Source organism: Pimephales promelas, chromosome 8, assembly GCF_988280905.1.
Source record: "Pimephales promelas chromosome 8, fPimPro1.hap1.1, whole genome shotgun sequence".
NCBI classification, from domain to species: domain Eukaryota; kingdom Metazoa; phylum Chordata; class Actinopteri; order Cypriniformes; family Leuciscidae; genus Pimephales; species Pimephales promelas.
This window is the reverse complement of record NC_142776.1, coordinates 9,621,158-9,648,548: the sequence shown is the minus strand read 5'-3', so window position 1 is coordinate 9,648,548 and position 27,391 is coordinate 9,621,158. Positions and strand designations below refer to the sequence as shown.

The following is a 27,391-nucleotide window of genomic DNA, read 5'->3' as shown; positions in this document are numbered from 1 at the left end:
ATTCAGATCGGCCACGGAAGTTTAGAGCCTCAGCTGGAGATTCACTCTCGTTTCGCTGCTGGCCCTTTAAAAGTCTCTTTTTGCCGTGGAGAAACATCTGGTTGTTGAATGAAACCCAGTCATTCATAAAAACAGGAGAGAGACCTGCTCTGATTGGCTGTCTACCACCTCACGATCGCATTGGTAATGCAGTGACAGCTATTGGTCAGTCACATGAATGACATGGTGGACTGGCCAATGAGCGTGACTTGCAGTGTTAAGCCGATGTTCTTGGAAAAGCAAGCGATCCCATTGAGAAAATTTCAGTCGCGTCAAGCTGAGGGAGAGTGCGATCCTATTTGTGCTTTGAAAAAGCAGTGTGTTTTTCTCTTGGATTTATCAAGTCACTTTTTTTTCAAAAACAAAGGATTTAATCACCGTTGGGTGAGTATATTCTGCTCGCTGCTCTGGCGTTTTATTGTTTAATTATGACCCGATGCAAGTTTAATCTCCTGCTTTTATTTTTATAAAGTTGTATTAAAACGGCGCGTTTAGTTTTGCTGGTTCGCAACGCCATTTTCTTTGTGCGTATATTTGGCAACCATTTCCCCAGTTCTCAGTACTTTATTAAGCTCATTGTGAACTTATTCATGATGCGAGTTTGCTCTCTGCAAAATCCATATGCGGTTTGGCGAAGTGCTTCTCGCGCGTTTGGTGTTTTTATGAATGGAACGTCTGAGGTTTTTTCGGGTAGCGCGCATGATGGATCAAATTTCACTTCATTGAGAAAAACAAGCGTCCGAGGGAGGAGGGAGGGGGAGCGCGCGGCGATAATGGGCGCTTGGGGGGGAAGGGATTGAACTTCTTGAACTCGCTCTTATACCTGTTAACTCGCTGTTGTAATGCTATAATCTCGCTTTACTTATTCAACAACTATAGCTTCCGTTGACTGTCTTTATTATCGACAATAAAAATCTTTAAAAGCACAATCTCTCCTTTTTCTGCATGAAATGTGCAGACGCACGTTGCTCCTGTTTTATAAAGGTCTGATAAGCTTCAGGAAGCAATAATGTTAAGCGATGGATGTTTAATTAGTTCTTGGTCCAGAGAGGTTGGCTCACTGTGAGGTGTTTTCTTGGCCTCGCGGCTGTAATACGATTTTATGGTTTGAACACTTGCGTCAGGGAAAATAAACACACGTGTGTGACGAAGCGTGAATAGCGTTTTTTTTTTATTCATGCCGTTCCATTACTAAAATCCGAACTTTATTTGTGTTAATAAAAGCAGTTTTTTTATTATTAGGCTACTTATTTTAATGATCACCTTTGTTTAGATTCATTTTTAGTATTCAGTCTTGGATAGTCTCTTGGGCAACAGATGGTACTGTATGGTTATGTAAGGACCCCCATCTGTACCGTGAGCCTTGAACGGTGTGTGTGTGTGTGTGTGTGAGAGAGAGAGAGAGAGAGAGAGAGAGAGAGAGAGAGAGAGAGAGAGAGAGAGAGAGAGAGAGAAGAGGCTGAGCAAGTGTAAGTGTCCTGCACTAATGCAGCACACTTCATCTGAGCAGGAGCTGAGAGTGAGTGTGTTACACAAACAAACATGCATACTGAAGTTTTCACAGATCAAAGGGACAGTTGGTCCTAAACTGACAGGTCCCAGGACGATCACTGACAGCTGCATCGGATCCTGACTTGTATTTCTCTAAGTGCCACTTTTCTCGGCTCTTCTTCCGACAGGCGACGATATCACCCGTGGGCCCACCTCCCCTTTATCCCTGTTTATTCCCGCTGCAGCTCCAGGCCGCGGTGAGAAGCAAGCAACATGGACGGATTTTACGACCAGCAGGTCCCTTTCGTGGTGCCCCCCAATGTACGTCTCTCCTTTAACTTTTCCTCACCTTTTAGATATTTCACTACAGAATATTCATCTGTGGATGGCTATACACAATAAAAACACTTTTTCCAACTTTCATTATTTGATTTCGATCTTATTTTACAGAAGTCTCACATGCCGGAAACATTTTGCAGAACTTTCAATGACCGAAAAAGGAAGTTTGTTGACACTGAGCTGGCACAGGATACAGAGGGTAAACAAATGAGCATGCAATCAATCCTTCCAGATCATCCAGGCCCAAACAATTCAGCCTGTTTATTCACAAATCAATCTTTGTGTTCCACAGATCTCTTTCAAGATCTCAGCCAGCTACAAGAGATTTGGATTGCAGAAGGTACGTCAACAGCTAGTCTTGGTTAAGGAATACATTCCATAACTTGCTCAAAACACAACTTGCTGGTTAATGCATCATCTCAGTGGTTGATCTCTGGGGCCCCATTCAAATTGTATAAGACAATATGGCATGTATAAACATGCAAATTATTTATATTCATGTTAAATATTTCATGCCTTTATTCACTGGCTCTGAAGCAGGTTTGCAAGCCAGTCGGTATAAATAGTTTTCCTTTTTCATGTGCAGCCCAGGTACCCGATGACGAACAGTTTGTTCCAGATTTCCAGTCGGATAACTGTGAGTACCTTTTGAATATTCATGTAGCGAGGAAGTGGGGTTGCTTGCAGAATAGCATATAGAACTTGCCTTTATGAATTATAAAACGTCCTGGCGTATGAAAAACATTTATTTATTTATACTGCTCAAGTTATTAGCACTGGATAATTTGCTATGGACATTCTGAAGCGTTTTGAGATGCATTATACCTTAAAGGGTTAGTTCACCCAAAAAATGAAAATTCTGTCAGTATTTACTCACCCTCGTGTTGTTCCAAACCTCCATGTGTTTATTTGTTCTGCTGAACACAAAGGAAGATATTTGGAAGAATGTTTTAATCAAACAGATCTCATTCCCCATTGACTACCATATGTATTTTTTCCTACTATGGTAGTCAATGGGGAATGAGATCTGTTTGATTAAAACATTCTTCCAAATATCTTCCTTTGTGTTCAGCAGAACAAATAAACACATAGAGGTTTGGAACAACATGAGGGTGAGTAAATACTGACAGAATTTTCATTTTTGGGTGAACTAACCCTTTAAGAAAATGAATCGCTAAGAGTTTCTGTGCCAAACCTGATTCCTAGCCATGAGTTTAAGATGTTTCTATGGTGTGTGAGTGTGTGTGTTCACACACATGTGAGGCCCAGTCTGCCGCTGCGGTGCTGTAACTCATGGCAGCCTCCAGCTTGGTGACATTTTAATGGGGCTGGATCCTCGGCGCACACACACACACACTCTGGTTATTATGTGCTGGTGAACAGTGCTCTGGCTGTTTCCCTTGTTAGCTTTTCTTCTCATTTGGCTCTGAATAAGTCTTAATTGTGTGCATTTCAATGGTGTTTCTTGTAGAATGTCAATGCACATGGATGTGTTTGCATAGAAATTGTGTGTGAGCGGGTATGTGTGTGTTTGTCTGGCACAATCCCTCTTATCTGGCATCGTGCCTGTAGTTCTCACAGGCCCCTCTTTCACCACAGCTGGCCAGTGGGGCCCTTTTCCAGAGGAATTACGCGATAGTCTGCGAGTTCTAACTTGCGGCCTCCTTTTCTAGAAGGAAAGGCCCTCTTTAAAAGGAGTAGTTCAGTACTGAATATTTATCAAACATCTCACACCAGAAACAAACTTGGTTAGGTTCCAAGTTCAAGAACTGTATTTTTGGTCTGCATTTTAGACACAATGTATTCAATGAAATGAAAAACTTTCTCTCCAGTGATGTTCCATGGACCTCCTCAAACTAAAGTAAAGAGGGAACTGAGCCCGAGCCGGGAATTTTCCCCCTGTGGACAAGAGCAGAGACTCTCTCCGTATGGAGAGAAGTGCCTATATAACTACAGGTACATTTCCTTGTCCTTTCCCCATCTTTCCCTTCTCCAAATTCCCCTCACTCACGCTTTATTTGATTTGTCGATTTTAGTGCCTTCGACAGGAAGCCATTTCCTTTCAACAAGCCACTGACTCCTCCTTCTACACCAGCATCACCCTTTGGCTCCTCCACCAGCACAGCAACACATCATGTGCAAAAAAGAGCAATGCAACCAGCCCAATCGCAGACGCAAGGACTGCCACTATTACCTGTCCTAAACCACAGTTCTACCCCACCACATCAGAGAGCACATACTCCACTCCACAGTCAAAGCCCACCTTTTGCTGTGCCCTGCCAACCTGTCAATCACCCAGATGCCTCCTACAGTACAGACCACAGGTAGGAATACATGACATCTTGCAATTTATTAGGTTTCCGGCACTTCACAGTCATTTTTTTGGGGTCACGGTGATTGATTTCTAACCTCATTTCTATCTTTGACTTCAGCTTGAGCTGATCGTGCATTTTAAAATTACTGTAATCAGCTCTGGTTGAGCCTTTCATTGGGTATTATCTTGTTAAAGATGCCTCACTGACCTGGAAAGCAGTTCTATGTTTATCCCATTCTAGTCTCCAGGTTAACACCAGACTTATCCCTTTGACATGAAACTCATGATGTTAGTTGCCCTTGATGTTAATGCCTTCTCATGTCTTTTCTCCACTTTTTCTCCTTTCTCTTACTCTTCATCTCGTTAGGTTCCATCGGCAGCTTTCCGAGCCCTGTCTGCCTTTCTCACAGTCCGATGGTCGTTGTCAGACACCTTACCCCCCACACACCCGTGGCCATTTTCCCCGACATAGCCGCCCCCCTTATCACCGGCAGATGTCTGAGCCGTTGGTGCCGATGCCTCCCCAGGGATTCAAAAAGGAAATGGTGGATCCTCGTTACAATGACCAGGGTGTGCAAAACATGGGGCCTCCTCGTGCACCATTGATCCACCAACTGTCAATCAAACAGGAGCCCAGAGACTTCGGCTTTGACTCAGGTGGGTGTACGTGTCTCAGAGGTTTTGGATTCAGTCCATGTGTAGCATGCTGTAATGAGAAATCCTTTTAGCTCCCACTAGGTCAAATGTACTGATGGCTGTGGAACTGTCAAAATAGTGGCATTTTAAAAGCAAAAAAGGTCCATTGTGAATAGTGTAGTGAGGTATGAAGTCCCTTACTGTTGGTCAAGATGGCAAAATTTGTGTGACCAATTTAATCTGAAGATGAAATGTGCATGGGGAAATCATCTTTTGCCCTGAAGCGATATTCCCAGTAGTGTGGAACTCCGATGAGCTTTACATTATATTGTATATATTTGAAAGTTATTATTAATGTGATTATTTATATAAAGGAACACTGATAAGAACTCTGATGTAGTATATATTTTTGAAAAAAAATTATATAAAGGAACACTGATAAACTTGAACTTCCAAACGTTGATATATTATATATATTTTATTAATATCCATTTGTTTGTTTTTTATTGTCTTGCAGAAGTACAGAACTGCCAGTCATCCTTTGGCAAATCAGCAAATTTCTATGGCGCCAACAGCGAGGGTGAGGCTTTTATCAGTGTAGTTTCACCTACTATTTGCATAAAGTGCAGATGTTTCACTAAGCAAAAGCTTCTGATTATTCTTCTGTTATGATGAGAGTTCTTTCTCAGACTGTCCATAATAAATCCACATTGTTTTTCTCTGACTGTCGATTGCAGGTTTTGGGTATGATGGAGAATCCCACCTCTATTATGATGATGCGTGTGTGGTCCCAGACCGCCTGGAGGGAAAGCTGAAGCAGGAGGGTGGAGTTTTCCGGGAGGGTCCCCCGTATCAACGAAGGGGGTCACTGCAACTCTGGCAGTTCCTGGTCACTCTGTTGGATGACCCATCCAACCGCCACTTCATTGCTTGGACTGGCCGTGGGCTCGAGTTTAAACTCATTGAACCAGAGGAGGTCAGTGTTTTTTTAGAGGTCCCATTGTTTTAGGAGGTCCCATTTTTATTTCAGCCAACAAGCAGTTTAACACCCACATTTTCAATAGGTTGCTCGCCGTTGGGGTATCCAGAAGAACAGGCCTGCGATGAATTATGACAAGCTGAGTCGTTCTCTGCGTTACTACTACGAGAAGGGCATCATGCAGAAGGTAAAGGCACGTTCACGTTCCAATGTCATTTTTCTTCTTTCAATAACTTAATAATTAGATTGTAGTTCCCTCATTACCTGCAGTTAATAAAATCCACCCCTTCAAACCATATCAGCTTTTTCCAAACAAGATTTTCTAATGTTTCTCTTGTTCATATGCAGGTTGCTGGAGAGCGGTACGTGTATAAGTTTGTGTGTGATCCCGACGCTCTCTTCTCCATGGCATTCCCTGACAACCAGAGGCCCAGTCTGAAGGCAGATCCCGATGGAATGCAGGTTCCTGAGGATGACACCGTTCCACTCTCACACTTTGACGAGACTAACAGAGTCCCTTATCCAGCAGATGCCAGGGACCAGTGCTTAGCGGGGCCATCCTTTCCTGAAAATTACGCTTTCTGAACTGTTTCACTACCAGAACTGTAAAATGCATCCTCACACTCCAAATGCAGCTCACGTCAAATTGTAATCGCTCCAATGAGGAATCTGTAACGCCTGCTGAAAAGTCTCTAGACTTTCTTGCCACATTTTTATCGTTCATTTATTTGTTACTACACAGGTTCCATTATAGAAAACTGTTCGCTTTTTTAAATGTACACAAAAAAGGGACACAAAAGTATGTTTTTAGTATAACCTTTTATTATACAAGTCAAAGGTTATACTGAAAAATACTGTGGCTTTCTTTGTGTATTGGGCCTAGTGTCTATTTTTCAATGCTCTACTTCAGCGAGTTTTTTTAGAACACTTCTGAGAATGCATAATGATGCACCTCTGGCTGTGTTGTAATTATCTGTGTATATAGCTTTGATTTATAATCTGGAAAAATGCACAATTTTTCTCCAGCTGGCCAAGTAAAATCTTTATAACTGTTCAGAAATAGTCATTTCAACTGCTTTTGTAATGTGATTTTTATAGATATGGGGTGGGCTACAATAGACAAAAAGAGAGCAGGGGAAATGAAAAGTGAAGAATCTATGTATATTTTGAGTATATTTTTGCAAAAGCAGAATTGAATAGCATCGTATAAGCTGTGCAACAGACTTTTATCATTTGTAATCTGTTCTGTTTTGAAAACCAGCTCTTGACATAGGGGGAAATCGAGGATGAAAAGCCTGGTTGCTGATTCAGGATCAGTCATGCTTTTGTGACCTTTAACTGTTTACCAAAGGATTAGAGCAAGGCCATCTGATCACTGTTCAGTAGTAAACCAGCATGGCACGAAACCCCCTAGCTCTTTCCACCTTCCCTGTCAACCTTATACTTGTATTTCCTGGGTACAACAGACCCCTAGTTCTGTTTCAATGTGGATAAAGCTGTTGTTTCATTGTCTTTTGAAGGCAATTTCTTTCATTAAGAATTTTTAAGTACAGTTTTGGTGTACAATTACAGACCTGTATTTTCTAAACTATAAAAGTACAGGATAATAAATGTCCATAAACAGATATGGTTCTTTTTGGATCCAGTTTGTTTTTTGTCTCATTTATAGCCAGTGGCACATCATCACCTACATTTTGAGAACATATTTGGGGTAAATGAACAAAGTAAAGAGCATTATGACAGTCATTGATACACTAAGGCCTGGTTTCACAGACACGGCTTAAATTAAGCCAGGATTAGAACTTTTTTTTAGCATTGTAGCTTTTACACGTAAAAAATGCCTAAAAACATTACTGGTGTGCATCCTGGCACAAGGCAATGAAAGGCAAGGCAATATTTTATACTATGATTTTATAATATGCCAGTGCAAGTTGCTTTCACTTAAAACCACTTAAACATGCCTTTTAGTCTGGGACTACCTTAAAAGAGGTAGACCTCTTTTGCCCGTGAAACCAAGGGTACAAGACTTTTGCTCAGATTTGCAGTCTGGATGAATCAAATCGATTCTTGGTGATAAAACTCAGAGCAGTCTATAAATTTTGGGCAGTTTGATTTGACAGATTTCACAGAAAATCATGTTGTAGCCTAAAAAAAATTGTTTCAGTTTTAGTTTTCACAACAACGTATTAAAAACAGAATTTTTTTTCCTTCACGTTTTTCACATACAGACGATAACATTGTCAAAGATCCACAAAAACAACTAAAACGCTGTATCAGTAGTTGGCGATGTCACTTTGTAAACAAAAACCTATAAATGTGCCTATAGACTGAACACGTAATACGCATGTGCATGACATCACTGTTTTCACAAATTTGCATTTTTGTAGTTCACACAGAGACGACAACGGAATTGTTTTCAAAAACTTGCACTTTGAGGCCTTTTACATGACAGTGTTTTCAACTAAAAATGGAAAACTACATGCGTTTAAGTTGTTTATTTAAGCGACCACAGAATTTTGGGGGAATGAAAATGCAAGTTTTTGAAAATGATACCGTTAATGTCTCTGTGTAAACTACAAAAACACGAATTTGTGAAAACACAGACGTCATGAGCATGCGTATTATGTGTTCAGTGTATAGACGTTTCTAATCGTTTTCGTGGATCCGTGTGAACGGGGATCGTTTTGATAACGTTGTCATCTATACGCGAAAAGTGCAAAGTAAAAACGTTTCGGTTTTTAGTACATTATTGTTGTACACTTTGAAACCCATTTTCAGGCCCTCAAAATGTTGTTGTCAGGTAAATGAACGGTCAAAACGCATCATTTTCACATTTACACGACAAAGATACAGTATTGTTTACAAAAACGTTAAATCCCATTTTCAAAAGTTTGCGTTTTCAGGCCCCCAAAATGCTGTTGTCGTAAACAAATGGCCAAAACGCATACAATTTTCCATTTTTAGTTGAAAACACTTGCTAACGGCCCCTGTATTCCATCCAATCTGAGAATATCAAAAATGTTTAGTATTTTGAGCCGGATTTAGAACACATTGTTTCATTTGTAATGTGTCTCCACCATTTGTTATGTTCTTGTGGTTTAAAAAAGTCTGGTAGTGTGTGATCCTCAGGCGTTTCGTGTAAAATGCCTAGTGTTTTAAAATATATTCAGATTTAAAAGGTTGTGTAGTGTATTTCAGCCTTTACATTCAGACCATTCAGTCCATTAGGCACATTGAGGAATCTCATTTATGTGCGTCTGTGATCTTTCCAGGAACCCCTCAGTCTGACCACTAAACTGTAACCCAGCAAAGCCTGTATAATGAAGTGATGCAAAGTAACAGGCTATTGCATAACCGCTAGTGACGCTCGTTCTCTTTCTTCTCCCCTCTCTCCTTTAGCAGGGTTAGTCTTAATCCTGCTGGTGACCTTGTTCCATGGAGCCAGAGAATGGAAGAGTTATTAAGCTGTCATACACCTCACGCTTACTGAATGCTTGACAAATTATGCATAACATTTTCGGTGGCAAACCACAGTAAAGTTACATACCTAAAATATGTAATTCTTTGAGACTCAGTACTATATTTACTGTTATACAACAGTCCCAGTACTCAAATCTGATTGGCTGAGCTGCGATATAGGTATAATAGGGTGTTTAATTGTTCATATAATTCATTTCCTCTGTGTTTATGCTGTTCCAGTATGTAGGCTAAGTGGTACCCAGTGGAAGCCAACACTCTTGTGATATTGCTTAAATCAATTTACAATTTTAACAGTGTAGTCATGTGGAATGCTTCTTCATTAAATTTTAAATGTAGCTCTTAAAGGGCTTTTCTATTATGTCCTTTTACAAAGTCTTGATTATGTTTTTGGGGTGTACTAGAATATGTTTTCATGCTTGATTGGTTAAAAAACATAATTTTCCACATATTTTACATTATTGCAGCTCCTCTCTCCCCAATCTGGCTCCATGAAACCCCTCCTTCCAAAATACAAAACTGTGCTGTGATTGGTTAGCTGGCCCAGAGTGTTGTGATTGGCAGCACTTAGCTCATGTTCAGGAAGTGTTCTGCCCTTCGATAACTGCAAGTTAATTTTCCTAATGAGCGGTGAACATTCATAAAAAGCATCTGGAAGGGTCTAGAGCCTCCATTGTTGCACTCAGGTCTATGTCTCATGGCCCTCTATCAGAATCCAGAGTTTTGAGAAGATTGGGGATACTTAATTTTTCACCCAAAAAAAAAACGTAAGGGGTAACACTGTCGTTTTTTTTACGGGTCGAAATTTTGATTTTCGATATCTCAGCTCTGGAAGGGTCTAGAGCCTCCATTGTTGCACTCAGGTCTAAGTCTCATGGCCCTCTATCAGAATCCAGAGTTTTGAGAAGATTGGGGATACTTAATTTTTCGCCCCCCAAAAAAAACGTAAGGGGTAACACTGTCGTTTTTTTTTCTGGTCGAAATTTTGAATTTCGATATCTCAGCTCTGGAAGGGTCTAGAGCCTCCATTGTTGCACTCAGGTCTATGTCTCATGCCTCTCTATCAGAATCCAGAGTTTTGAGAAGATGGGGGATACTTAATTTTTCGCCCAAAAAAAAAAACGTAAGGGGTAACACTGTCGTTTTTTTTTCGGGTCGAAATTTTGATTTTCGATATCTCAGCTCTGGAAGGGTCTAGAGCCTCCATTGTTGCACTCAGGTCTATGTCTCATGGCCCTCTATCAGAATCCAGAGTTTTGAGAAGATTGGGGATACTTAATTTTTCGCCCAAAAAAAAAAACGTAAGGGGTAACACTGTCGTTTTTTTTTTCGGGTGGAAATTTTGAGTTTCGATATCTCTGCACTGGAAGGGTCTAGAGCCTCCATTGTTGCACTCAGGTCTAAGTCTCATGGCCCTCTATCAGAATCCAGAGTTTTGAGAAGATTAGGGATACTTAATTTTTCGCCCAAAAAAAAAAAAACGTAAGGGGTAACACTGTCGTTTTTTTTTTCGGGTTGAAATTTTGGTTTTCGATATCTCAGCTCTGGAAGGGTCTAGAGCCTCCATTGTTGCACTCAGGTCTAAGTCTCATGGCCCTCTATCAGAATCCAGAGTTTTGAGAAGATTGAGGATACTTAATTTTTCGCCCCCAAAAAAAAAACGTAAGGGGTAACACTGTCGTTTTTTTTACGGGTCGAAATTTTGATTTTCGATATCTCAGCTCTGGAAGGGTCTAGAGCCTCCATTGTTGCACACAGGTCTAAGTCTCATGGCCCTCTATCAGAATCCAGAGTTTTGAGAAGATTGGGGATACTTAATTTTTCGCCCAAAAAAAAAAAAACGTAAGGGGTAACACTGTCGTTTTTTTTTTTCTGGTCGAAATTTTTAATTTCGATATCTCAGCTTTGGAAGGGTCTAGAGCCTCTTTTGTTGCACACAGGTCTAAGTCTCATGGCCCTCTATCAGAATCCAGAGTTTTGAGAAGATTGGGGATACTTAATTTTTCGCCCAAAAAAAAAAAAACGTAAGGGGTAACACTGTCGTTTTTTTTTTCTGGTCGAAATTTTTAATTTCGATATCTCAGCTCTGGAAGGGTCTAGAGCCTCCATTGTTGCACACAGGTCTAAGTCTCATGGCCCTCTATCAGAATCCAGAGTTTTGAGAAGATTGGGGATACTTAATTTTTCCCCCCAAAAAAAAAAAACGTAAGGGGTAACACTGTCGTTTTTTTTTTCTGGTCGAAATTTTAAATTTCGATATCTCAGCTCTGGAAGGGTCTAGAGCCTCTTTTGTTGCACTCAGGTCTAAGTCTCATGGCCCTCTATCAGAATCCAGAGTTTTGAGAAGATTGGGGATACTTAATTTTTCACCCAAAAAAAAAAGTAAGGGGTAACACTGTCGTTTTTTTTACGGGTCGAAATTTTGATTTTCGATATCTCAGCTCTGGAAGGGTCTAGAGCCTCCATTGTTGCACTCAGGTCTAAGTCTCATGGCCCTCTATCAGAATCCAGAGTTTTGAGAAGATTGGGGATACTTAATTTTTCGCCCCAAAAAAAAAAAACGTAAGGGGTAACACTGTCGTTTTTTTTTCTGGTCGAAATTTTAATTTGCGATATCTCAGCTCTGGAAGGGTCTAGAGCCTCAATTTTTGCACTCAGGTTTAAGTCTCATGGCCCTCTATCAGAATCCAGAGTTTTGAGAAGATTGGGGATACTTAATTTTTCACCCAAAAAAAAAAAAAAACGTAAGGGGTAACACTGTCGTTTTTTTTTTCGGGTCGAAATTTTGAGTTTCGATATCTCAGCACTGGAAGGGTCTAGAGCCTCCATTGTTGCACTCAGGTCTAAGTCTCATGGCCCTCCATCAGAATCCAGAGTTTTGAGAAGATTGGGGATACTTAATTTTTCGCCCAAAAAAAAAAACGTAAGGGGTAACACTGTCGTTTTTTTTTTCGGGTCGAAATTTTGAGTTTCGATATCTCAGCAATGGAAGGGTTTAGAGCCTCCATTGTTGCACTCAGGTCTATGTCTCATGGCCCTCTATCAGAATCCAGAGTTTTGAGAAGATTGGGGATACTTAATTTTTCACCCAAAAAAAAAAAAAACGTAAGGGGTAACACTGTCGTTTTTTTTTTCGGGTCGAAATTTTGATTTTCGATATCTCAGCTCTGGAAGGGTCTAGAGCCTCCGTTGTTGCACTCAGGTCTAAGTCTCATGGTCCTCTATCAGAATCCAGAGTTTTGAGAAGATTGGGGATACTTAATTTTTGGCCCCAAAAAAAAAAACGTAAGGGGTAACACTGTCGTTTTTTTTTTCGGGTCGAAATTTGAGTTTCGATATCTCAGCAATGGAAGGGTTTAGAGCCTCCATTGTTGCACTCAGGTCTATGTCTCATGGCCCTCTATCAGAATCCAGAGTTTTGAGAAGATTGGGGATACTTAATTTTTTGCCCAAAAAAAAAAACGTAAGGGGTAACACTGTCGTTTTTTTTTCTGGTCGAAATTTTGAATTTCGATATCTCAGCTCTGGAAGGGTCTAGAGCCTCCATTGTTGCACTCAGGTCTATGTCTCATGGCCCTCTATCAGAATCCAGAGTTTTGAGAAGATTGGGGATACTTAATTTTTCGCCCCCCCAAAAAAACGTAAGGGGTAACACTGTCGGTTTTTTTTCCGGTCGAAATTTTGAATTTCGATATCTCAGCTCTGGAAGGGTCTAGAGCCTCCATTGTTGCACTCAGGTCTAGGTCTCGTGGCCCTCTATCAGAATCCAGAGTTTTGAGAAGATTGGGGATACTTAATTTTTTGCCCCAAAAAAAAAAACATAAGGGGTAACACTGTCGGTTTTTTTTTCTGGTCGAAATTGTAATTTTCGATATCTCAGCTCTGGAAGGGTCTAGAGCCTCCATTGTTGCACTCAGGTCTATGTCTCATGGCCCTCTATCAGAATCCAGAGTTTTGAGAAGATTGGGGATACTTAATTTTTCGCCAAAAAAAAAAAACGTAAGGGGTAACACTGTTGTTTTTTTTTCGGGTCGAAATTTTGATTTTCGATATCTCAGCTCTGGAAGGGTCTAGAGCCTCCATTGTTGCACTCAGGTCTAAGTCTCATGGCCCTCTATCAGAATCCAGAGTTTTGAGAAGATTGGGGATACTTAATTTTTCGCCAAAAAAAAAACGTAAGGGGTAACACTGTCGTTTTTTTTTACGGGTCGAAATTTTGAATTTCGATATCTCAGCTCTGGAAGGGTTTAGAGCCTCCATTGTTGCACTCAGGTCTAAGTCTCATGGCCCTCTATCAGAATCCAGAGTTTTGAGAAAATTGGGGATACTTAATTTTTTGCCCAAAAAAAAAAAAACGTAAGGGTTAACACTGTCGTTTTTTTTTCTGATCGAAATTTTGAATTTCGATATCTCAGCTCTGGAAGGGTCTAGAGCCTCCATTGTTGCACTCAGGTCTATGTCTCATGGTCCTCTATCAGAATCCAGAGTTTTGAGAAGATTGGGGATACTTAATTTTTCGCCCCCCAAAAAAAACGTAAGGGGTAACACTGTCGTTTTTTTTTCTGGTCGAAATTTTGAATTTCGATATCTCAGCTCTGGAAGGGTCTAGAGCCTCCATTGTTGCACTCAGGTCTAAGTCTCATGGCCCTCCATCAGAATCCAGAGTTTTGAGAAGATTGGGGATACTTAATTTTTCGCCCAAAAAAAAAACGTAAGGGGTAACACTGTCGTTTTTTTTTTTCGGGTCGAAATTTTGAGTTTCGATATCTCAGCACTGGAAGGGTCTAGAGCCTCCATTGTTGCACTCAGGTCTAAGTCTCATGGCCCTCCATCAGAATCCAGAGTTTTGAGAAGATTGGGGATACTTAATTTTTCGCCCAAAAAAAAAAAACGTAAGGGGTAACACTGTCGTTTTTTTTCGGGTCGAAATTTTGATTTTCGATATCTCAGCTCTGGAAGGGTCTAGAGCCTCCGTTGTTGCACTCAGGTCTAAGTCTCATGGTCCTCTATCAGAATCCAGAGTTTTGAGAAGATTGGGGATACTTAATTTTTGGCCCCAAAAAAAAAACGTAAGGGGTAACACTGTCGTTTTTTTTTTCGGGTCGAAATTTTGAGTTTCGATATCTCAGCAATGGAAGGGTTTAGAGCCTCCATTGTTGCACTCAGGTCTATGTCTCATGGCCCTCTATCAGAATCCAGAGTTTTGAGAAGATTGGGGATACTTAATTTTTTGCCCAAAAAAAAAAACGTAAGGGGTAACACTGTCGTTTTTTTTTCTGGTCGAAATTTTGAATTTCGATATCTCAGCTCTGGAAGGGTCTAGAGCCTCCATTGTTGCACTCAGGTCTATGTCTCATGGCCCTCTATCAGAATCCAGAGTTTTGAGAAGATTGGGGATACTTAATTTTTCGCCCCCCCAAAAAAACGTAAGGGGTAACACTGTCGGTTTTTTTTCCGGTCGAAATTTTGAATTTCGATATCTCAGCTCTGGAAGGGTCTAGAGCCTCCATTGTTGCACTCAGGTCTAGGTCTCGTGGCCCTCTATCAGAATCCAGAGTTTTGAGAAGATTGGGGATACTTAATTTTTTGCCCCAAAAAAAAAACATAAGGGGTAACACTGTCGGTTTTTTTTTCTGGTCGAAATTGTAATTTTCGATATCTCAGCTCTGGAAGGGTCTAGAGCCTCCATTGTTGCACTCAGGTCTATGTCTCATGGCCCTCTATCAGAATCCAGAGTTTTGAGAAGATTGGGGATACTTAATTTTTCGCCAAAAAAAAAAAACCGTAAGGGGTAACACTGTCGGTTTTTTTTCGGGTCGAAATTTTGATTTTCGATATCTCAGCTCTGGAAGGGTCTAGAGCCTCCATTGTTGCACTCAGGTCTAAGTCTCATGGCCCTCTATCATAATCCAGAGTTTTGAGAAGATTGGGGATACTTAATTTTTCGCCAAAAAAAAAAAACGTAAGGGGTAACACTGTCGTTTTTTTTTACGGGTCGAAATTTTGAGTTTCGATATCTCAGCTCTGGAAGGGTTTAGAGCCTCCATTGTTGCACTCAGGTCTAAGTCTCATGGCCCTCTATCAGAATCCAGAGTTTTGAGAAGATTGGGGATACTTAATTTTTTGCCCAAAAAAAAAAAAACGTAAGGGTTAACACTGTCGTTTTTTTTTCTGATCGAAATTTTGAATTTCGATATCTCAGCTCTGGAAGGGTCTAGAGCCTCCATTGTTGCACTCAGGTCTATGTCTCATGGTCCTCTATCAGAATCCAGAGTTTTGAGAAGATTGGGGATACTTAATTTTTCGCCCCCCAAAAAAAACGTAAGGGGTAACACTGTCGTTTTTTTTTCTGGTCGAAATTTTGAATTTCGATATCTCAGCTCTGGAAGGGTCTAGAGCCTCCATTGTTGCACTCAGGTCTATGTCTCATGCCCCTCTATCAGAATCCAGAGTTTTGAGAAGATGGGGGATACTTAATTTTTCGCCCCAAAAAAAAAACATAAGGGGTAACACTGTCGTTTTTTTTTTCGGGTCGAAATTTTGAATTTCGATATCTCAGCTCTGGAAGGGTCTAGAGCCTCCATTGTTGCACTCAGGTCTATGTCTCATGGCCCTCTATCAGAATCCAGAGTTTTGAGAAGATTGGGGATACTTAATTTTTCGCCCAAAAAAAAAAACTTAAGGGGTAACACTGTCGTTTTTTTTTTTTCGGGTCGAAATTTTGAGTTTCGATATCTCTGCACTGGAAGGGTCTAGAGCCTCCATTGTTGCACTCAGGTCTATGTCTCATGGCCCTCTATCAGAATCCAGAGTTTTGAGAAGATTGGGGATACTTAATTTTTCGCCCAAAAAAAAAAACTTAAGGGGTAACACTGTCGTTTTTTTTTCGGGTCGAACTTTTGAGCTTCGATATCTCAGCACTGGAAGGGTCTAGAGCCTCCATTGTTGCACTCAGGTCTATGTCTCATGGCCCTCTATCAGAATCCAGAGTTTTGAGAAGATTGGGGATACTTAATTTTTATCCCAAAAAAAAAAAACGTAAGGGGTAACACTGTCGTTTTTTTTTTTTTGGTCGAAATTTTGAATTTCGATATCTCAGCTCTGGAAGGGTCTAGAGCCTCCATTGTTGCACTCAGGTCTATGTCTCATGGCCCTCTATCAGAATCCAGAGTTTTGAGAAGATTGGGCATACTTAATTTTTCGCCCCCCCCCCAATAAAAAACGTAAGGGGTAACACTGTCGTTTTTTTTTTCTGGTCGAAATTTTGAATTTCGATATCTCAGCTCTGGAAGGGTCTAGAGCCTCCATTGTTGCACTCAGGTCTATGTCTCATGGCCCTCTATCAGAATCCAGAGTTTTGAGAAGATTGGGGATACTTAATTTTTCGCCCAAAAAAAAACTTAAGGGGTAACACTGTCGTTTTTTTTTCGGGTCGAACTTTTGAGCTTCGATATCTCAGCACTGGAAGGGTCTAGAGCCTCCATTGTTGCACTCAGGTCTATGTCTCATGGCCCTCTATCAGAATCCAGAGTTTTGAGAAGATTGGGGATACTTAATTTTTATCCCAAAAAAAAAAAACGTAAGGGGTAACACTGTCGTTTTTTTTTTCGGGTTGAAATTTTGGTTTTCGATATCTCAGCTCTGGAAGGGTCTAGAGCCTCCATTGTTGCACTCAGGTCTAAGTCTCATGGCCCTCTATCAGAATCCAGAGTTTTGAGAAGATTGAGGATACTTAATTTTTCGCCCCAAAAAAAAAAACGTAAGGGGTAACACTGTCGTTTTTTTTACGGGTCGAAATTTTGATTTTCGATATCTCAGCTCTGGAAGGGTCTAGAGCCTCCATTGTTGCACACAGGTCTAAGTCTCATGGCCCTCTATCAGAATCCAGAGTTTTGAGAAGATTGGGGATACTTAATTTTTCGCCCAAAAAAAAAAAAAACGTAAGGGGTAACACTGTCGTTTTTTTTTTCTGGTCGAAATTTTTAATTTCGATATCTCAGCTTTGGAAGGGTCTAGAGCCTCTTTTGTTGCACACAGGTCTAAGTCTCATGGCCCTCTATCAGAATCCAGAGTTTTGAGAAGATTGGGGATACTTAATTTTTCGCCCAAAAAAAAAAAAAACGTAAGGGGTAACACTGTCGTTTTTTTTTTCTGGTCGAAATTTTTAATTTCGATATCTCAGCTCTGGAAGGGTCTAGAGCCTCCATTGTTGCACACAGGTCTAAGTCTCATGGCCCTCTATCAGAATCCAGAGTTTTGAGAAGATTGGGGATACTTAATTTTCCCCCCCCAAAAAAAAAAAACGTAAGGGGTAACACTGTCGTTTTTTTTTTCTGGTCGAAATTTTTAATTTCGATATCTCAGCTCTGGAAGGGTCTAGAGCCTCTTTTGTTGCACTCAGGTCTAAGTCTCATGGCCCTCTATCAGAATCCAGAGTTTTGAGAAGATTGGGGATACTTAATTTTTCACCCAAAAAAAAACGTAAGGGGTAACACTGTCGTTTTTTTTACGGGTCGAAATTTTGATTTTCGATATCTCAGCTCTGGAAGGGTCTAGAGCCTCCATTGTTGCACTCAGGTCTAAGTCTCATGGCCCTCTATCAGAATCCAGAGTTTTGAGAAGATTGGGGATACTTAATTTTTCGCCCCAAAAAAAAAAAACGTAAGGGGTAACACTGTCGTTTTTTTTTCTGGTCGAAATTTTAATTTTCGATATCTCAGCTCTGGAAGGGTCTAGAGCCTCAATTTTTGCACTCAGGTTTAAGTCTCATGGCCCTCTATCAGAATCCAGAGTTTTGAGAAGATTGGGGATACTTAATTTTTCACCCAAAAAAAAAAAAAACGTAAGGGGTAACACTGTCGTTTTTTTTTTCGGGTCGAAATTTTGATTTTCGATATCTCAGCTCTGGAAGGGTCTAGAGCCTCCGTTGTTGCACTCAGGTCTAAGTCTCATGGTCCTCTATCAGAATCCAGAGTTTTGAGAAGATTGGGGATACTTAATTTTTGGCCCCAAAAAAAAAAACGTAAGGGGTAACACTGTTGTTTTTTTTTTCGGGTCGAAATTTTGAGTTTCGATATCTCAGCAATGGAAGGGTTTAGAGCCTCCATTGTTGCACTCAGGTCTATGTCTCATGGCCCTCTATCAGAATCCAGAGTTTTGAGAAGATTGGGGATACTTAATTTTTTGCCCAAAAAAAAAAACGTAAGGGGTAACACTGTCGTTTTTTTTTCTGGTCGAAATTTTGAATTTCGATATCTCAGCTCTGGAAGGGTCTAGAGCCTCCATTGTTGCACTCAGGTCTATGTCTCATGGCCCTCTATCAGAATCCAGAGTTTTGAGAAGATTGGGGATACTTAATTTTTCGCCCCCCCAAAAAAACGTAAGGGGTAACACTGTCGGTTTTTTTTCCGGTCGAAATTTTGAATTTCGATATCTCAGCTCTGGAAGGGTCTAGAGCCTCCATTGTTGCACTCAGGTCTAGGTCTCGTGGCCCTCTATCAGAATCCAGAGTTTTGAGAAGATTGGGGATACTTAATTTTTTGCCCCAAAAAAAAAACATAAGGGGTAACACTGTCGTTTTTTTTTTCTGGTCGAAATTGTAATTTTCGATATCTCAGCTCTGGAAGGGTCTAGAGCCTCCATTGTTGCACTCAGGTCTATGTCTCATGGCCCTCTATCAGAATCCAGAGTTTTGAGAAGATTGGGGATACTTAATTTTTCGCCAAAAAAAAAAACGTAAGGGGTAACACTGTCGTTTTTTTTTCGGGTCGAAATTTTGATTTTCGATATCTCAGCTCTGGAAGGGTCTAGAGCCTCCATTGTTGCACTCAGGTCTAAGTCTCATGGCCCTCTATCATAATCCAGAGTTTTGAGAAGATTGGGGATACTTAATTTTTCGCCAAAAAAAAAAACGTAAGGGGTAACACTGTCGTTTTTTTTTACGGGTCGAAATTTTGAATTTCGATATCTCAGCTCTGGAAGGGTTTAGAGCCTCCATTGTTGCACTCAGGTCTAAGTCTCATGGCCCTCTATCAGAATCCAGAGTTTTGAGAAGATTGGGGATACTTAATTTTTCACCCAAAAAAAAACGTAAGGGGTAACACTGTCGTTTTTTTTACGGGTCGAAATTTTGATTTTCGATATCTCAGCTCTGGAAGGGTCTAGAGCCTCCATTGTTGCACTCAGGTCTAAGTCTCATGGCCCTCTATCAGAATCCAGAGTTTTGAGAAGATTGGGGATACTTAATTTTTCGCCGAAAAAAAAAAACGTAAGGGGTAACACTGTCGTTTTTTTTTCTGGTCGAAATTTTAATTTTCGATATCTCAGCTCTGGAAGGGTCTAGAGCCTCAATTTTTGCACTCAGGTTTAAGTCTCATGGCCCTCTATCAGAATCCAGAGTTTTGAGAAGATTGGGGATACTTAATTTTTCACCCAAAAAAAAAAAAAAACGTAAGGGGTAACACTGTCGTTTTTTTTTTCGGGTCGAAATTTTGAGTTTCGATATCTCAGCACTGGAAGGGTCTAGAGCCTCCATTGTTGCACTCAGGTCTAAGTCTCATGGCCCTCCATCAGAATCCAGAGTTTTGAGAAGATTGGGGATACTTAATTTTTCGCCCAAAAAAAAAAACGTAAGGGGTAACACTGTCGTTTTTTTTCGGGTCGAAATTTTGATTTTCGATATCTCAGCTCTGGAAGGGTCTAGAGCCTCCGTTGTTGCACTCAGGTCTAAGTCTCATGGTCCTCTATCAGAATCCAGAGTTTTGAGAAGATTGGGGATACTTAATTTTTGGCCCCAAAAAAAAAACGTAAGGGGTAACACTGTCGTTTTTTTTTTCGGGTCGAAATTTTGAGTTTCGATATCTCAGCAATGGAAGGGTTTAGAGCCTCCATTGTTGCACTCAGGTCTATGTCTCATGGCCCTCTATCAGAATCCAGAGTTTTGAGAAGATTGGGGATACTTAATTTTTTGCCCAAAAAAAAAAACGTAAGGGGTAACACTGTCGTTTTTTTTTCTGGTCGAAATTTTGAATTTCGATATCTCAGCTCTGGAAGGGTCTAGAGCCTCCATTGTTGCACTCAGGTCTATGTCTCATGGCCCTCTATCAGAATCCAGAGTTTTGAGAAGATTGGGGATACTTAATTTTTCGCCCCCCCAAAAAAACGTAAGGGGTAACACTGTCGGTTTTTTTTCCGGTCGAAATTTTGAATTTCGATATCTCAGCTCTGGAAGGGTCTAGAGCCTCCATTGTTGCACTCAGGTCTAGGTCTCGTGGCCCTCTATCAGAATCCAGAGTTTTGAGAAGATTGGGGATACTTAATTTTTTGCCCCAAAAAAAAAACATAAGGGGTAACACTGTCGGTTTTTTTTTCTGGTCGAAATTGTAATTTTCGATATCTCAGCTCTGGAAGGGTCTAGAGCCTCCATTGTTGCACTCAGGTCTATGTCTCATGGCCCTCTATCAGAATCCAGAGTTTTGAGAAGATTGGGGATACTTAATTTTTCGCCAAAAAAAAAAACGTAAGGGGTAACACTGTCGTTTTTTTTTCGGGTCGAAATTTTGATTTTCGATATCTCAGCTCTGGAAGAGTCTAGAGCCTCCATTGTTGCACTCAGGTCTAAGTCTCATGGCCCTCTATCATAATCCAGAGTTTTGAGAAGATTGGGGATACTTAATTTTTCGCCAAAAAAAAAAAACGTAAGGGGTAACACTGTCGTTTTTTTTTACGGGTCGAAATTTTGAGTTTCGATATCTCAGCTCTGGAAGGGTTTAGAGCCTCCATTGTTGCACTCAGGTCTAAGTCTCATGGCCCTCTATCAGAATCCAGAGTTTTGAGAAGATTGGGGATACTTAATTTTTTGCCCAAAAAAAAAAAACGTAAGGGTTAACACTGTCGTTTTTTTTTCTGATCGAAATTTTGAATTTCGATATCTCAGCTCTGGAAGGGTCTAGAGCCTCCATTGTTGCACTCAGGTCTATGTCTCATGGTCCTCTATCAGAATCCAGAGTTTTGAGAAGATTGGGGATACTTAATTTTTCGCCCCCCAAAAAAAACGTAAGGGGTAACACTGTCGTTTTTTTTTTCGGGTCGAAATTTTGAGTTTCGATATCTCAGCACTGGAAGGGTCTAGAGCCTCCATTGTTGCACTCAGGTCTAAGTCTCATGGCCCTCCATCAGAATCCAGAGTTTTGAGAAGATTGGGGATACTTAATTTTTCGCCCAAAAAAAAAAACGTAAGGGGTAACACTGTCGTTTTTTTTCGGGTCGAAATTTTGATTTTCGATATCTCAGCTCTGGAAGGGTCTAGAGCCTCCGTTGTTGCACTCAGGTCTAAGTCTCATGGTCCTCTATCAGAATCCAGAGTTTTGAGAAGATTGGGGATACTTAATTTTTGGCCCCAAAAAAAAAACGTAAGGGGTAACACTGTGGGTTTTTTTTTCGGGTCGAAATTTTGAGTTTCGATATCTCAGCAATAGAAGGGTTTAGAGCCTCCATTGTTGCACTCAGGTCTATGTCTCATGGCCCTCTATCAGAATCCAGAGTTTTGAGAAGATTGGGGATACTTAATTTTTTGCCCAAAAAAAAAACGTAAGGGGTAACACTGTCGTTTTTTTTTCTGGTCGAAATTTTGAATTTCGATATCTCAGCTCTGGAAGGGTCTAGAGCCTCCATTGTTGCACTCAGGTCTATGTCTCATGGCCCTCTATCAGAATCCAGAGTTTTGAGAAGATTGGGGATACTTAATTTTTCGCCCCCCCCAAAAAAACGTAAGGGGTAACACTGTCGGTTTTTTTTCCGGTCGAAATTTTGAATTTCGATATCTCAGCTCTGGAAGGGTCTAGAGCCTCCATTGTTGCACTCAGGTCTAGGTCTCGTGGCCCTCTATCAGAATCCAGAGTTTTGAGAAGATTGGGGATACTTAATTTTTTGCCCCAAAAAAAAAACATAAGGGGTAACACTGTCGGTTTTTTTTTCTGGTCGAAATTGTAATTTTCGATATCTCAGCTCTGGAAGGGTCTAGAGCCTCCATTGTTGCACTCAGGTCTATGTCTCATGGCCCTCTATCAGAATCCAGAGTTTTGAGAAGATTGGGGATACTTAATTTTTCGCCAAAAAAAAAAAACGTAAGGGGTAACACTGTCGTTTTTTTTTCGGGTCGAAATTTTGATTTTCGATATCTCAGCTCTGGAAGGGTCTAGAGCCTCCATTGTTGCACTCAGGTCTAAGTCTCATGGCCCTCTATCATAATCCAGAGTTTTGAGAAGATTGGGGATACTTAATTTTTCGCCAAAAAAAAAAAACGTAAGGGGTAACACTGTCGTTTTTTTTTTACGGGTCGAAATTTTGAGTTTCGATATCTCAGCTCTGGAAGGGTTTAGAGCCTCCATTGTTGCACTCAGGTCTAAGTCTCATGGCCCTCTATCAGAATCCAGAGTTTTGAGAAGATTGGGGATACTTAATTTTTTGCCCAAAAAAAAAAAAACGTAAGGGTTAACACTGTCGTTTTTTTTTCTGATCGAAATTTTGAATTTCGATATCTCAGCTCTGGAAGGGTCTAGAGCCTCCATTGTTGCACTCAGGTCTATGTCTCATGGTCCTCTATCAGAATCCAGAGTTTTGAGAAGATTGGGGATACTTAATTTTTCGCCCCCCAAAAAAAACGTAAGGGGTAACACTGTCGTTTTTTTTTCTGGTCGAAATTTTGAATTTCGATATCTCAGCTCTGGAAGGGTCTAGAGCCTCCATTGTTGCACTCAGGTCTATGTCTCATGCCCCTCTATCAGAATCCAGAGTTTTGAGAAGATGGGGGATACTTAATTTTTCGCCCCAAAAAAAAAACATAAGGGGTAACACTGTCGTTTTTTTTTTCGGGTCGAAATTTTGAATTTCGATATCTCAGCTCTGGAAGGGTCTAGAGCCTCCATTGTTGCACTCAGGTCTATGTCTAATGGCCCTCTATCAGAATCCAGAGTTTTGAGAAGATTGGGGATACTTAATTTTTCGCCCAAAAAAAAAAACTTAAGGGGTAACACTGTCGTTTTTTTTTTTCGGGTCGAAATTTTGAGTTTCGATATCTCTGCACTGGAAGGGTCTAGAGCCTCCATTGTTGCACTCAGGTCTATGTCTCATGGCCCTCTATCAGAATCCAGAGTTTTGAGAAGATTGGGGATACTTAATTTTTCGCCCAAAAAAAAAACTTAAGGGGTAACACTGTCGTTTTTTTTTCGGGTCGAACTTTTGAGCTTCGATATCTCAGCACTGGAAGGGTCTAGAGCCTCCATTGTTGCACTCAGGTCTATGTCTCATGGCCCTCTATCAGAATCCAGAGTTTTGAGAAGATTGGGGATACTTAATTTTTATCCCAAAAAAAAAAACGTAAGGGGTAACACTGTCGTTTTTTTTTTTTGGTCGAAATTTTGAATTTCGATATCTCAGCTCTGGAAGGGTCTAGAGCCTCCATTGTTGCACTCAGGTCTATGTCTCATGGCCCTCTATCAGAATCCAGAGTTTTGAGAAGATTGGGCATACTTAATTTTTCGCCCCCCCCCCCAAAAAAAAACGTAAGGGGTAACACTGTCGTTTTTTTTTTCTGGTCGAAATTTTGAATTTCGATATCTCAGCTCTGGAAGGGTCTAAAGCCTCCATTGTTGCACTCAGGTCTATGTCTCATGGCCCTCTATCAGAATCCAGAGTTTTGAGAAGATTGGGGATACTTAATTTTTCGCCCAAAAAAAAACTTAAGGGGTAACACTGTCGTTTTTTTTTCGGGTCGAACTTTTGAGCTTCGATATCTCAGCACTGGAAGGGTCTAGAGCCTCCATTGTTGCACTCAGGTCTATGTCTCATGGCCCTCTATCAGAATCCAGAGTTTTGAGAAGATTGGGGATACTTAATTTTTATCCCAAAAAAAAAAAACGTAAGGGGTAACACTGCTTTTTTTTTTTTTTGGTCGAAATTTTGAATTTCGATATCTCAGCTCTGGAAGGGTCTAGAGCCTCCATTGTTGCACTCAGGTCTATGTCTCATGGCCCTCTATCAGAATCCAGAGTTTTGAGAAGATTGGGCATACTTAATTTTTCGCCCCCCCCCCCCCCAAAAAAAAACGTAAGGGGTAACACTGTGGTTTTTTTTTTCTGGTCGAAATTTTGAATTTCGATATCTCAGCTCTGGAAGGGTCTAGAGCCTCCATTGTTGCACTCAGGTCTATGTCTCATGGCCCTCTATCAGAATCCAGAGTTTTGAGAAGATTGGGGATACTTAATTTTTCGCCCAAAAAAAAAAAACGTAAGGGGTAACACTGTCGTTTTTTTTACGGGTCGAAATTTTGATTTTCGATATCTCAGCTCTGGAAGGGTCTAGAGCCTCCATTGTTACACTCAGGTCTAAGTCTCATGGTCCTCTATCAGAATCCAGAGTTTTGAGAAGATTGGGGATACTTAATTTTTATCCCAAAAAAAAAAACGTAAGGGGTAACACTGTCGTTTTTTTTTTTTTGGTCGAAATTTTGAATTTCGATATCTCAGCTCTGGAAGGGTCTAGAGCCTCCATTGTTGCACTCAGGTCTATGTCTCATGGCCCTCTATCAGAATCCAGAGTTTTGAGAAGATTGGGCATACTTAATTTTTCGCCCCCCCCCCCCAAAAAAAAAACGTAAGGGGTAACACTGTGGTTTTTTTTTTCTGGTCGAAATTTTGAATTTCGATATCTCAGCTCTGGAAGGGTCTAGAGCCTCCATTGTTGCACTCAGGTCTATGTCTCATGGCCCTCTATCAGAATCCAGAGTTTTGAGAAGATTGGGGATACTTAATTTTTCGCCCAAAAAAAAAAACGTAAGGGGTAACACTGTCGTTTTTTTTACGGGTCGAAATTTTGATTTTCGATATCTCAGCTCTGGAAGGGTCTAGAGCCTCCATTGTTACACTCAGGTCTAAGTCTCATGGTCCTCTATCAGAATCCAGAGTTTTGAGAAGATTGGGGATACTTAATTTTTCACCCAAAAAAAAAACCGTAAGGGGTAACACTGTCGTTTTTTTCGGGTCGAAATTTTGAGTTTCGATATCTCAGCACTGGAAGGGTTTAGAGCCTCCATTGTTGCACTCAGGTTTAAGTCTCATGGCCCTCTATCAGAATCCAGAGTTTTGAGTAGATTGGGGATACTTAATTTTTCACCCAAAAAAAAAAACCGTAAGGGGTAACACTGTCGTTTTTTTTTTCAGGTCGAAATTTTGAGTTTCGATATCTCAGCTCTGGAAGGGTCTAGAGCCTCCATTGTTGCACTCAGGTCTATGTCTCATGGCCCTCTATCAGAATCCAGAGTTTTGAGAAGATTGGGGATACTTAATTTTTCGCCCAAAAAAAAAAACTTAAGGGGTAACACTGTCGTTTTTTTTTTTCGGGTCGAAATTTTGAGTTTCGATATCTCTGCACTGGAAGGGTCTAGAGCCTCCATTGTTGCACTCAGGTCTATGTCTCATGGCCCTCTATCAGAATCCAGAGTTTTGAGAAGATTGGGGATACTTAATTTTTCGCCCAAAAAAAAAACTTAAGGGGTAACACTGTCGTTTTTTTTTCGGGTCGAACTTTTGAGCTTCGATATCTCAGCACTGGAAGGGTCTAGAGCCTCCATTGTTGCACTCAGGTCTATGTCTCATGGCCCTCTATCAGAATCCAGAGTTTTGAGAAGATTGGGGATACTTAATTTTTATCCCAAAAAAAAAAAAACGTAAGGGGTAACACTGTCGTTTTTTTTTTTTTTTGGTCGAAATTTTGAATTTCGATATCTCAGCTCTGGAAGGGTCTAGAGCCTCCATTGTTGCACTCAGGTCTATGTCTCATGGCCCTCTATCAGAATCCAGAGTTTTGAGAAGATTGGGGATACTTAATTTTTCGCCCAAAAAAAAACTTAAGGGGTAACACTGTCGTTTTTTTTTCGGGTCGAACTTTTGAGCTTCGATATCTCAGCACTGGAAGGGTCTAGAGCAGTGTTTCCCAACCCTGTTCCTCGCGGCACACCAACACTGCGTGTTTTCTTTGTCTCCCTTATCAAACACACCTGACTCAACCCATCAGCTCATAATCAGGTGGGTTAATGAGCTAATGGGTTGAATCGGGTGTGTTTGATTAGGGAGACAAAGAAAACACGCAGTGTTGGTGTGCCGCGAGGAACAGGGTTTGGAAACACTGGTCTAGAGCCTCCATTGTTGCACTCAGGTCTATGTCTCATGGCCCTCTATCAGAATCCAGAGTTTTGAGAAGATTGGGGATACTTAATTTTTATCCCAAAAAAAAAAAACGTAAGGGGTAACACTGTCGTTTTTTTTTTTTTTTGGTCGAAATTTTGAATTTCGATATCTCAGCTCTGGAAGGGTCTAGAGCCTCCATTGTTGCACTCAGGTCTATGTCTCATGGCCCTCTATCAGAATCCAGAGTTTTGAGAAGATTGGGCATACTTAATTTTTCGCCCCCCCCCCCCCAAAAAAAAAACGTAAGGGGTAACACTGTGGTTTTTTTTTTCTGGTCGAAATTTTGAATTTCGATATCTCAGCTCTGGAAGGGTCTAGAGCCTCCATTGTTGCACTCAGGTCTATGTCTCATGGCCCTCTATCAGAATCCAGAGTTTTGAGAAGATTGGGGATACTTAATTTTTCGCCCAAAAAAAAAACGTAAGGGGTAACACTGTCGTTTTTTTTACGGGTCGAAATTTTGATTTTCGATATCTCAGCTCTGGAAGGGTCTAGAGCCTCCATTGTTACACTCAGGTCTAAGTCTCATGGTCCTCTATCAGAATCCAGAGTTTTGAGAAGATTGGGGATACTTAATTTTTATCCAAAAAAAAAAAAAAAAAAAGGGGTAACACTGTCGTTTTTTTTTTTGGTCGAAATTTTGAATTTCGATATCTCAGCTCTGGAAGGGTCTAGAGCCTCCATTGTTGCACTCAGGTCTATGTCTCATGGCCCTCTATCAGAATCCAGAGTTTTGAGAAGATTGGGCATACTTAATTTTTCGCCCCCCCCCCCCCCCCAAAAAAAAAAAACGTAAGGGGTAACACTGTGGGTTTTTTTTTCTGGTCGAAATTTTGAATTTCGATATCTCAGCTCTGGAAGGGTCTAGAGCCT

At 40.7% G+C, this 27,391-nt stretch overlaps 1 protein-coding gene across 2 annotated transcripts; it reads left to right on the top strand.

Annotated features, from left to right (window-relative positions):
* Positions 1-271: 271 nt before the first annotated feature.
* etv5b (ETS variant transcription factor 5b) lies at positions 272-7,423 on the top strand. 2 transcript variants are annotated; one of them, XM_039668452.2, is made up of 12 exons: positions 272-423; positions 1,719-1,851; positions 1,981-2,068; positions 2,162-2,209; positions 2,456-2,506; positions 3,702-3,825; positions 3,906-4,193; positions 4,551-4,840; positions 5,337-5,399; positions 5,557-5,795; positions 5,884-5,985; positions 6,147-7,423. In XM_039668452.2, exons 2-12 carry the CDS (start codon positions 1,804-1,806, stop codon positions 6,381-6,383), a joined length of 1,578 nt encoding a protein of 525 aa, XP_039524386.2. In that variant the 5' UTR covers positions 272-423; positions 1,719-1,803; the 3' UTR covers positions 6,384-7,423. The 2 variants fall into 2 exon arrangements, with proteins under 2 accessions (XP_039524386.2, XP_039524385.2); XM_039668451.2 differs by having other exon boundaries at positions 5,884-5,991.
* The last annotated feature ends 19,968 nt before the right edge of the window (positions 7,424-27,391 follow it).

Bases quoted from the DNA above. Each gene is read 5' to 3' on its own strand.
- etv5b (XM_039668451.2), top strand. From the start codon at position 1,804: ATGGACGGATTTTACGACCAGCAGGTCCCTTTCGTGGTGCCCCCCAAT. The intron at 5,796-5,883 runs GTCAGTGTTTTT...CATTTTCAATAG, and splicing joins AACTCATTGAACCAGAGGAG to GTTGCTCGCCGTTGGGGTAT. The intron at 5,992-6,146 runs GCACGTTCACGT...GTTCATATGCAG, and splicing joins GCATCATGCAGAAGGTAAAG to GTTGCTGGAGAGCGGTACGT.